General features: G+C 38.7%; 1 protein-coding gene across 2 annotated transcripts in view; it reads left to right on the forward strand.

Moving 5' to 3' along the window:
• Positions 1–860: 860 nt before the first annotated feature.
• NDUFV2 (NADH:ubiquinone oxidoreductase core subunit V2) overlaps positions 861–12,664 on the forward strand; it is a 34,309-nt gene continuing 22,505 nt past the window's right edge. For both annotated transcript variants that reach the window (XM_047696851.1, XM_047696853.1), the window contains exon 1: positions 861–1,018. In XM_047696851.1, coding sequence (XP_047552807.1) covers positions 965–1,018 — 54 coding nt within the window. In that variant the 5' untranslated portion in view covers positions 861–964. The remainder of the gene's footprint in view (positions 1,019–12,664) is intronic.

Here is a 12,664-nt window from a genome sequence, read left to right on the forward strand (position 1 = left end):
CCCTATACTGCTGTGAAAGTTCCAGAAATCTTTCATAAGTTTAGCAAAGAAAATGGGCAAAAGGAAGGGGTGGTACAGGACATGACACACAAGAAAAGAAGGCAGAGAAGGGAAAAATCAAGAGGCAGTAAAGTGCTTGGTAAACTCTACACAGCAGGAAACAGCACTGTGCATATTACAGCTGTTACTGAGTACATACTTGTTGGAATTTCCAGAGGTGACCAAACAAACACGAAGAAGGAAGTGGTGTTTTTTTCTTGCTTTATTATGGAAAATTTCTAACATGTACAAAAGTACTGAAAATAGTCATTAGAACTACCGCATCTTCGACAGTCATTAATCATGGACAATCTTGTTTCATTTCCATTATTCTGAAGCAAATCCCAGATATATTATTTCGCCCCTAAACATGTCAGCACACATCTCTAAAGCAAAAGAATGGGAAACAAGGCATTTAATGTCTACCTCACTCGGTGACACTCTTCTACATCTTCATATAACTTCATATAACTTGTAATACATGATTTACAAGAGGTTACAACGGAATTTTTTTTTAAGTAACCACGATTAAAAAAAAAAAAAGTAGGTGGTTAAAATCCCCAAAAGGCTCTCCAGGGGGGGAAGCTCACCTCATAAATCCAGATCGGCGTTACATTCCCTAAAAGCCCAAGGAACAGCTCACTGTCTCTTCCTTTCAAGGTTGAGACCCCAGCCACAGCCTGTGCGACCCAGCCTTTTACGGACCTCGCTGGCCTTCGCCCCGCCCCGGCTGAGGAAGTCTCCGCCCATTGGGCCCCAGCAGCCCCCGCGAGCCTCCGCGCGCCCCCGCCGCCCCATCCTAGGGAGCAGCGCGCCGCCCCGGACTCCCTAGGCCTGGGGTCGGGAGCGCGCACGCCGTGCGTCCCAGAGCTCGCTCTGGATTCTCGCCTGGTACCGCAGGGAAAGGCCAACGGTTTGGTCCGCCATGTTCTTCTCCGCGGCGCTCCGGGCCAAGGCGGCCGGTCTCACGGCCCAGTGGGTAAGGAGGTTCGGAATGAGCCCCGGCACTGCCGCCGCCCTTTCATCTTTCTCGATGTCTCTTTTTGTGGTGGGCAACGAGAGCGCTGGGCCCTGGACGGCCTGCAGGCGGTGGCAAGGACACTGCGGCCTTCGCCCTTTCCCAGGGAGGCCGCCACAGCTTCACTGCGAGCGAGGAGCTCCGAGGGAGGGTCGCAGACGTAGCTGCGGCGGGTGCGTGGCCTCCCCCACAGGTTTGGGAAGTTAACGCCTAATGTGGACAAGGAGAGGAAGAAGGAGGGGCCGCCCGGTGGTCTGTTTGTTGCCGTTTCGCCCTAGCGCAGAACATAGGCCTGGCCAGCGTTGGCCAGATAGGTTTCTAAGACCACCCCCCGCCCACCGCCCACCGAGGAGGCACCTTGCGGATCAAGCCTTATGACCTTGTTGCAGTCAGGTTGCAGCGCACTGGAGAGGACCCTAAAATTGTTGGCTCCGGCTTGCGTGTTGAAAGCTTGGAGAGTATTTCCTTAGGCGAAAGGGGTTTGATTTAGTGAAGATCGTATTCTGCGTATCGGAAAAGTTCGATAAATAATCGTATCATATTAACTCTGAAAGAACACCCCACAAATACTGCATCCAGAAGGATTTTAAGAGCTTGAATGGGCTTCTGAGGTCCAAGTACATGTCCTTATTTTAGGTAAGGAGATTGAATCTCAGGTCGAAACACTCATTCAAGTTAACTTAGAAATGGTGACTCCATTAATGACGATTAGAACAGCATTTACTGGATAGAAGTCCCCCTTTTCCCCCTAGCAGTAAAAGAGAAAGGTTGAGTCAGTTCTTAGAAGACAAGGAGAGAATGCATAGTAGTATATATAGTTCAGGGCTTTATAGAGTTAGACCTGAATTTGGCTGGTGGTTTCTCTGCCTTTTCTTGATTTGTGACGTTGGGCTGTGATATTTCTCACTTAGTTTTCTTGGTCGTAAAATGAGAGGAATATTCCAATTTTCAGAGTTTAGTCTTTCGATAAACATTTGAGGTCCTAATGCGCGGCTGGGCTACCTAATAATGATAGGTAACATTTGGTGAATACTTTCCATGTGCCAAGCACAGTGTTAAATGTTTACATTCTAAATCTCATTTATGAGGTTGGTACTGTTATTTCTCCATATTACAGATAAACAGATTTAGACAGTCCCTGTTCTTGTGGAGTTGATAGTCTCATGTAAAAGAAACTTTGAGGTGAATACACAGTGGAAGAGTACAGTGTTAAAGAGTTATGTATAAGGTCAGTTTGGTTTGAAAGTGTGCAAGATTTTTTCCTGGAGGCTATACTAATTGGTGATAAGGTTACATATATGGGAGAGAATATAATAGGTGGAAGGGACAACAGAAGAAAAGGCTATTGATAGTTGGCAGGGAAAAGCTTGGTGCATAAAAGAAGCCTCAAGCAGTGTTGGTGGACTCCACTGTTGGTAGTAAGATAAATTCAGAGATGAATTAAGAGAGGTGGGCAGGGCCCAGATGTTGGAGCTCCTTGCCTGCCTTGCGGAAGAATTTGGCATTATCTTAGAGGCAGTGCTGAGCCAGTGAAGGATTTTTAAAGGAGCAGAGGGACAGGGTCAGGTTTCTCCATATTGAATAGATGGCTGGGTGGGAGTGTGGGAGTGAGGGAATAACATTTCATCAGAGCCAGAGCCTGGGAGACTAAATGGATGAGACTCTTGGAAACTCAGGTGAGAGGTGATGAGAATAGGATCTTATCTACTGGTAGAAAGGATAAAAATCAGAGTACAGATAGATTTTAACTTCTTCAGTTTTTGAGGCAGAGGGTTATTAGAGGTATATATCGAAAAGCAGTTTAAACAATAGAAAGGAATATTTTCAGGTAGTGGAAGAAAATTTCAATCAAGTCTTTATGTTAGTTTCTGCAGCTGTTTTTTTCTTTGTACAAATATTACCTGATATGTAGTATGTACCCAGTAAATATGCAGAATTGATGAATAAGTTGTTGTTCATTTTTTTTCTTATTGAACAACAAGGCAGATCTCTGAAGTTTAAGGTGTACAGCATGATCGTTTGATTTAGAAGTTTAATTTTATTACACAAGTAATGCATTATAGGAAAAACACAATATTAGGAACAGCAAACAGAATAAGCTGAAAAGAAAAAATTACCAAAATGTTAACATTTTTGTGTTGCCAATTAACAGGCCTTACAGATCTTTTTTTTTTGTGAAATTGGATGGTATTGTTCACATTGTTTTGTAGCCTCTTTCTCACAAAACTTTTTTTTAAAGAATTTTATTTATTTATTTGACACAGAGAGAGATCACAAGTAAGCAGAGTGGCAGGCAGAGGGAGAGAGAGAAACAGGCTCCCTGCTGAACAGGGAGCCCGATACCAGGCTCGATCCCAGGATCTATCCCAGGATCCTGGAATCATGACCTGAGCGGAAGGCCCACGTTTCACTGACTGAGCCACCCAGGCGCCCCTCACAAAACATTTTTGGTCTGCTTTCCTCAACAGTCAGCATTTCTGTAATGTCATTTTTAATGCTATGTGGCATGCCATTGTGAGGATGTTCTATAACTTATATAACCAGGCCCTTCTGCCCTTTTTCAAATAGAATATCAGAATGACCTAGCGAAAATCAGGAAAAGTGTAAGAGGTCCCACTAATAAAGTTCCTTTCCTCATAGAGAAAACCATTAAGGAAACAATTTGCATTTTCAGAGAAATCGCTTATTTTGTTATAATTTCTGTTGTATTAACTAACTGCAAAGTTCTTTAGCTACAGACTTCAGTTTATCATTGCTTTAAAAATAACCATAACGTAGTACTGTTTAAAAGTGCCTACAAGACAACAGTTGCATGACCTGGAACCATATTTCTTAATCTCTTGGAGTCTCATTTTTCTTTTCTGTAAAGTACAGTAATACCTTATTTAGTGATTATCAAGAATTGCCTAAAAAGTGAATTATGGAGCATTTAGATACTCAGAATAGGCTTTTTCTCTTGCTCAGTAATTTTCCATGGCTTTCTGTAATGTTGACCTCACTTTGCAGCTCATCACTGCCTCATTCCCAAGCCACTGCTTAGTTCAATAGGAGTGAAGGAGTTGTGGCATTTTCAAACATTGTATTTTCAGCTTCAGAATTTGGGTTCTTCTTTGTAGTTGCTGTTTCATTTTTTTGTTCTTTGGAGATACTTTTTTTTTTAAATGTCCTTAAGCATGGGTTTAGCAGTTTTGAAATTGTTCTTTAGTAATCTCCATTGATTGTCTTTTTTCCTTGAAAATGGGCTGTTTTGTTGTTGTTTTATGTTGAGTAATTTTGGATTGTATCCTGGACATTGTGAACAGTATGTCATAGAAACTCTAGATTTTGTTAATTCCTCTGTTAGTGTTTTTTTGTTGTTGTGGTGGGCTCTTGACTCAATTGAACTCAAACTATAACCCAGCTCCCTTTTGAGCAGAATCTCAAATATTGGTTCACTTCTTTTAGCTGGGCTGCTTGGAGTTGGCCACATGTGTATGCATGGTTTGGGGTCAGCCACAGAATTTGGGGCTACTCTCTGGCTCTTCCTATTTTTGGATTTCCCACTTTCCCATGCTTGTGGTTGTCCCAAACTGTCCTGTGGTTTTTCAAGGCATTAAGGCTACAGATTTTCTCTTGAGGTTTTAGCTGCAAAGTGCAGGACTCACAGGGGTCTGCCTTCAGGCTAAGAGATGTAAAGTATAAAACAAAAAAAACCCTTCATTGGCTTTAAGTATAGACTCCCCTTCTGTGTCTGTCAGCATTTGGTTGTCCTCCAGTGCCTTCAGAAAGTGTTTTGGGTTTTTGATTTTCTAAAAAAATAGTTTGTCCAGAGTTTATAGTTGTTAGTGGTTTGGCCTGGTAATATCTACTCCCCTACTCTACAAGTGGAACTTCCTGTGGTGGCATTTTTCTTTCTAAATGTTAAGTTTTGTAGAATGAAGTGTTTTCTCATTCCGTTAGAGGTTCTTAAACCTGATTTTGCACTGTCCCAGTGTATCTCCATTTTGGCTCAAGGACTCTAAAGGAGTTTTGTTTTTTGCTTTTTTTTTTTAAAGCATTTATTTTAGTTTTCTGTTGTTACTCTTACAAATTACCACAAACTTGGTGACATAACAGGTATTTGTCTTATGATTCTGTAGGTTAAAAGTTTGACATGGGTCCCACTGGGCTAAAATCAAGGTGTTGGCAGAGCTACTGGAATACTGTAGGGGCAATCTGTTTTCTCGGCTTTTCCAGCTTCTCGAAAAAGCTGCCCTTACTTGTTGGCTCAGGGCTCCTTTCTTCCATCTTCAAAGCCAGCAAGGGCAGGTTAAGCTCTCACTGCACTGACTTTGCTTTCTTCATTTGTGACCTATCCTTTCTTTTGCTCACTCTTCCGGATTTAAAAGGCACTCTGATTGCCTTGAACCCACCCTGATAATACAGAATGGAAATCTCCCTATTTTAAGGTCAGCTGATTAGCAATCTTAAGTCCATCTGAAACCTTAGTTCTCTTTTGCTATGCATATTAATATGTTTACAGTTCCCCAGGATTAGGAAGTGGTATTTTTGAGCAGCATTACTCCACCTGCCACGGCCTTAAATACTTAAGGGGAAAGAGAAAATGAGCAAATTTTAAATTTACTTAGTGAGGTTCAGCAGGCCACTGCTACACATAACAAATCAGATCTTTATATTGGACATATGAACTTAGACTCCATTTCAAACGTATAAAAAGCTGAATTTCCCTTCTCTTTGGATATTGTTTAGTATCAGCCCAGTACTTTGGGTGATAAATTATAGGTTCATTGACCGTGTCAATATGGTTTTCCATTGAGAAACCTTGACCTACTCACCTTTGAGTCAGGTCAGGAAGCATAGCTAGCTGTAGGGATTTTTTTTTTTATTCAACAAGCACTAAAGACTTAACATGTTTAAACACTTTTACTTTGCCTTGTTGTTAGAGAGGGAAAGTGACTTATATGTAGGATACTTTCCTGGATGTTACCCATTTTGTAGATGAGACAGTTTAAGATTCCCAGACAAATATGCCCCAAATTACACAGTAGTAGGAACTTGAACTGGGTTTGTTTACAAGTCCCATTTGTTTGTTTGTTTGTTTGTTTTCCTTTTAACCACTTTCTAAGTCGCTCAAGTTTACTGAAGGAAATTGATTATGTATGGTGAAGATTTAAATTTAATAGGTGCTATAATAGTACAGGGGTTTGTCACTATGAGCAGAGACTGTGAGCAGAGACTTAAGTACAGTGATTTGTACTTAAGTACTTAAGTACTTCCTCACTGTACTTAAGGAAGAGAGCACAGGGGATAAGAGGAGTAGGTTAACTCATGATGGGTACAGTTTTGTTCCTAAGGGAATATCATGATAGTACCATGAAAAAAACTACACAGTTTGGAAAAGATAATGTTCAGATAGCTACATTTATAGCAATATGTAGTATATATCCTTGCTATTTTGAAATACGGAGAAGGAAGTTCTTCATTATCACTCACTAAATACTCCTTAATATTCTTCAGTACTTCCCAAGATTCTGGATTGGAAAAGCTCTCCTAGCATTCCTTGTTCTTGGCATCTTTAGGTTTTGAAGACCAAAATCTGTCACCTGCATGCTATGATATAGATACCATATATCCTAAAGCAGTAATTCCCAAACTTGATCAAAAGAATCTCCAATGATACTTTAAAAATACACATACTGAGCTCCTCCTGGTCATAGGGTTATTAAATTTTAAATAATACATGTTTATTTGAGTATTAGTCCTTAGGACTAGAAAACAAAACAGTTTACATTTATACAGCATTTGTTTGTATTTATTTGATTTTCAAGTTAAAAAAAAACTGTGCTTAAGCTTTACCAGTTAATTCTTTAAGTTAAAAGGTTTTTTTGTTTGTTTGTTTTGTTTTTAAGATTTAATTCACTCATTTGACAGAGTGAGAGGGAGGGAGGGAACACAAGCACCGGCTGTGGGAGTGGGAGAAGCAGGCTTCTCGCTGAGCTGGGAGCTTGATGCAGGGCTTGATCCCAGGTGACCTGAGCCAAAGGCAGACACTTAACTACTGAGCCACCCAGGCGCTCCTAAGTTAAAAGCTTTAAAATCACTTGAACTTGAAAATGAATGTTCACTCTTAAAATCAACTTGTAATTATTTAGGGTCACATTTGTTTTTGTGAGTGTTGAAGCCTACTGCCTTCATTTTAGGAGCACAAGAAGAAAAGATAATGGGCGACTGGAGTTAGCGTTCAGTTAAAGTTCCAATAATAATAATAATAATGATAGTGACCAGTACAGAAGTACTTTTGCTGATACTATGCTAAATACTTTATCTCATTTAATATCTAACAGTTTAAAATAGATACTGCTTTGATTTTATAGGTGAGCAAACCTAGGTACAGAGAGGTAGAGTAACTTGCCCAAGGTTACAGTACTCTAATTGGTGAAGATGAGAATGAACCTAGGTCTGCTGACTGAAATGATGTTTGGATGTTTCATTTCTATGAAGTATTCCTATCCTTAGAACATCTGAGTATTGTTTGTATCCACATTGGAGTTTGCATATATAAAGAGTGCTTTGTTTAATTTGTGGTCAGGATAGAAAATATTGTTGCAGTTGATACAGTCCTCTTAATCTGTAATGCTCCTGTAAAACCTGGGCTTTTTACGTAACTTTTCTGTTACATGATTTGGCCAAATTTTGCTTGTTAATTCTCTTACAGTGCTAGAAAAATCACTTAGATTTCTTTAATCTGAATTAACATTTTTAGTTAAATTATTGATGGAACCTTATTTGGAAGACATTTTAAGAGCCCTCCCAACGTATATTTGAAAATATAACAAAATTTTAGTGGTTAAGGCAAAGTTAAGGTTCAAGTAAGACAAATCTATGTTTGGCTTTTCATTTATTTAGCACTGCGATCTAGGAAAATTTTTTTCCTTTGTTCTTTGAGCCTTAGTTGCTACATCTCTAAAGTGAGTTGATGATAATACCTATATGGTACAATTGCTGGGAGGAGTAAATGAGTTAAAGTATTTATGAAGTTCATAGCATAGTATCTGATATAGAGTAAGCACTTGTATTTATCACTATCCTTGAAATAGGTATCACCGTTCCTATTAGCCCAGCCATCATCTACTTCATTAAACTAAAATGCACTGAAAACTTATTTAAAATGTACAAGTACTTACACTGAGTGTATACAGAAAGACTCTTGGGGGAGCTTTTTGTTTTCTCTGCTTGTCTTTAGACAGCTGAAGGAAATGGGTTTTGCTTGAGTTGGCAGTGGGCGAGGCTGTAGGTAATAGGCAAGTAGGTAATTGGTGAACAATGGCAAGAACGTAGAGAGGGAGCCAGTATCACTTTCCCTTTACCTCATGTTTCACAAGTGAGTTGTGACCCCTCTGCAGGTGCACACATATATTATGGATTTAATCTGTAAGTGTTTGGGGGCAGTGTGGAAGGTATATTCCTTGCCTGAAACGGTTGCTAATAAAGGAAAACCGATTTTCAATTGCTGGACCTTAGTCCTGTCTTTCTGACTAATTAGGTTACTGACTCTGTCAGTTTTGTTTTTGCAGCTTCCTTATCCTTTATGAAGTTTGGCTGAATGTGGCCATTTATAGTGCAAATAACTGATAGAACTGAAAGGTGAGCAGAGTGGATACTGTCAATGTTTGAGCAACAGAAGAAACTAAAAAAACAAATGTAGGGCATTTGAAAGATTATGTTCTTGAGGGTGGGTGGAAGAATGCAAAATTAAATTTTTGTCATTTTGATCTAGTAGTATTGGTTACGCAGATGATGATTGAAAAGAGAAGGGCTGATAGAGCAGATGACTTACATACGAAAGGCCTGGGCTCAGACGTCCTCTCTGTCACTAAATGTGTGGTATAGGTCAGGTTACTGTTTCTAAGCCCAAGTTTATTTAAAAGTAAAATGGAAATAACAACAACTAACTGAAGATTTTTGAGGAGTCTGGAAAAAAAAAAGGTATCTTGAAGTACATAACACAGCCATTCAAGTTGAATTCAAAGAAAACTGCCATTATTTGCCTGTTGTAAATTTCCTTTCTTTCTGAAACACTCTCAAAAAAGAGTAAGATGGAATTGAAGTCCACTGTTAATTCTGTGCTGTATGTCAAATTATTCTTGTCTGCTTAAAAAAAGTTACTTGAATTTTCATTGAAGTTCACTGAATTCAAATGTCATTGATGTATGGATACTTTAGAGTCTAGTGAGAAACTAGACTCTAGTTTGGTGAAAAGAGTAGACTTTAAGGGGGGGAAAACTCCGCTTACTCTTCAGATCAGTCCAGCCCAGCCAAATTGTTTATTTCCAGTTCAGCACCACTAAATTGGTCCTGGAATGCCTCTTCAATTCCAAGGTGAAACTAAATTCAAATGGCTTATTAAGTAGTGTAAAGATGTTAATTCACATTTTTCATATCTTACTTATTCCTTTATTGCAAGTGTCTGATGTGGATGTTATGAGGAGTGTAAATAGGTGAAGCTCTTAAAGATGTGAAAAAACAGGGCAGCTTTGAAAATGGCCATGTGCTAACTTGATATGAATAACATGCCAGTTGAGAAACAATGAGGGCCAGTATTTATCAGTTTACCTTATTTACCTTGTTCATTGTTTTATAAACAAATTATCTGAGCCTTTTTCCTACTATTTTGAAGTAGTTCTGGCTTCAGACATTGAAATTAAGTTGCTCAAATGCTATGCTAATATATATATTAGGTTTTCTGTAGGAACAGAAGCATGGCAATTACTGTTTTTTTGAAAAAGTTTTTAAAAAACACAGTAAATAGCTTTTTTTTTTTTTAAGATTTTATTTATTTTATAGAGAGAGACACAGCGAGAGAGGGAACACAAGCAGGGGGAGTGGGAGAGGGAGAAGCAGGCTTCCTGTGGAGAAGGGAGCCCAGTGGAGGACTCCATCGCCGAACCCTGGCATCATGACCTTAGCTGAAAGTAGACGTTTAACGACTGAGCCACCTAGGCGCCCCAGTAAATAGCTTGTTTTAAATATAGGGCATATGTACATATTCTGTAAATGGGAACATGGCGAGCCAGTGAAGGAGGCAGATCTTTTCATTTCTAATCTGTCTCGCTATATATAGATGCATTCCAGGGTTTTTTTCATTAAACTGCTTGATTTCCTAGATCTACGCTATACTTCTGAACTCTGATATCATCAAATAGTTCCTTTCAAATAGCTAATAATAAGGCCATAACCTTGTAAGCATTAGCCCTAAGATCTAATGTGACCTCTACCAATAATTAGTTACGTGATCTTGAGAAGTTTTCATAACTCATTTAAATCTGGAAATAATACCTATCTTTCATGAAAGTTGTGAGAACTAAATAATGTGTAAAAAGCTTAGTGACTGACAGATAGTACTTCTATAATAATAGATAATGATAGGTAATACTAATATAGTACTTACTACATGCCAGGCAGCATATTAAGCACTTTACATAGATTATCTCTTTTAATCTTTACAACAATCCTATGTACATAGTTCATATTCTTATGAACTATGTACTGTTAGTACAGTTTTATAGATGAGGAAAGTGGCTCTGGAGCTGGGCTTTTAACAACCTGGCTGTATTGTCTTTCTGCAAATAGTATGTTTATGGAATATTAAGTACCAGTGATAGATCTCAATTCCCCAGATGTTAAACTGGAAAATGTGGCTTTTAGAAATGATGAAATTGACCTATTTGGTATTGGTCCTTTTCCACTGTCAGAAAAACAGTATTTCAACATTTAGTTTGGTGACATTAGGCAAGATGTTTTGGACTAGGGAAGAGTCAGCTAAAAAGCTGTAGAGTAATGCACAAACCTGGAATAATGTCTGAAATGGAGTAGTGATAGAGAGGGAAAGGACTAAATTTTTAAAAATTGAAATGTTGGGGCACCTGGGTGGCTCAGTCAGTTAACCATCTGCCTTAGCTCAGGTCATGATCCCAGAGTCCTGGCATCAAGCCCCAAGTCTTGCTCCCTGCTCAGCGGGGAGCCTGTTTCTCCCTCTCCCACTTCCTCTGCTTACGCTCTCTTTTCTGTCAAATAAATAAATTAAATCTTAAAAAAAATTGAAATGTAATACACATGACAAAAAATTCCAACAGTATGAAAGGATATATATATCATAGTAAGTGTAAAATATACATTAAAGAATAGGGGTACAGAGATATATATTATGGTGACTATATTAAATATATTGCATATATTAAAGAGTAAATTTCCTTCCCTCTGCACATCCCTGATCCCCTTCAGAGACAGTCACTGTTACTGGTTTCTTTTGTAATAACCTCTATACTCATTCTCCATTTTATAACATTTTCCTAAATGTCTATATTCATTCTCCATTTTAGAACATTTTCTGTATTTTGAAAAGTTAGTGGGACATGCAGACTGGTATATTTGTGGATTTTTATCTTCTTGTCAAGAACTGTGAAGGCTCTGGGATTTTACCCCTACTTGCCAGCCAACAATTTAACCTGCTTTGGTATCATGGATGCTGACTGAGACTCTTGCATCAGAGACAGAGAGCTTTATTACTCAGGCCATTCAGGGTAGCACATGCTTCTTGTTTGAATTAGTTCTCCTTTACCCTCACATCCCATGGGAGTGACATGGAGCAACCTGGGTGAATGCTTGGCATCACAACTGAAGAACCCAACCCCAGCTGCGAGACAACTTGCCCAACATTTGCCCGAGAGAGAGATACCCTCTACAAAAATCCTTGAAAAGACAGTCTGGAACGAAAGCTGTCAGTGCCTCCTCTCAGGTGCAGAAACCCACACCTATGGAAAATTGTCTGCCAGCACTACTATTTTTTCCTCCCCCACTTTAAGTGAAAAAAGATTTGTAGATTAATTTCAGTGATGAGAAAGGAGATAGTATTTTTCAGCCATCTATAATATACTTTTACCACAAAAATTGGTGGTCTTACGTATTTATAGATAATAAAAATAATTATGTGGAAATTCAGGAAGCTGTCACTAATCTGTTCTTTGTGACAGTGTGACAGTGACTGTTAGAGTCAGCTAACAAAGTGCAATTTAAAAATCTGTTTAGTTCTTAAAATGCAGTTGTTTAAATCTTCCATTTTTCAGTTATTAAATGTTTTATCCTCATATCAGCTAAGCAAATGTGATAATGCTTTAATAGGTTTTATAGTACTTTCAGAGAAACTTTATTATTTGAACCTCAAAGCACTCCAGTAAGTAAACATCCGTTTTATAGGTACAGAAACTGAGGCTTAAAAAAATTAGGTGACTTTTGTAAAGTCACATGTTAAACAAATTTTTTTTTAAATCTGAAACTCCAGCATTTTTTTCTGTGGCTTAGCTGTTTTTTTTTCTGTTTCCAGTCAGTAGTCTGTTTTCAGTGATTTGGACTTTAAAACATAATTTGGGTAGAAGTGTCTTGTGTGTGTTAAACTCATGTGCATATCCAGAATTACAGGTCAGCTAGAGAGTGCCTCGAAATAGATTTTCCAATACATAGCCATCTAGCCCCAGAGACCAGTTTTCAAGATTATCTCTGTATTTTTTTTTTCCTGTATTTTTCATTTTAAGTAGTTATGTGACAGATACTGAGCTAATGAGGAAGGGGTCA

This window comes from Lutra lutra, chromosome 12 (genome assembly GCF_902655055.1).
Source record: "Lutra lutra chromosome 12, mLutLut1.2, whole genome shotgun sequence".
Taxonomy (NCBI): Eukaryota; Metazoa; Chordata; class Mammalia; order Carnivora; family Mustelidae; genus Lutra; species Lutra lutra.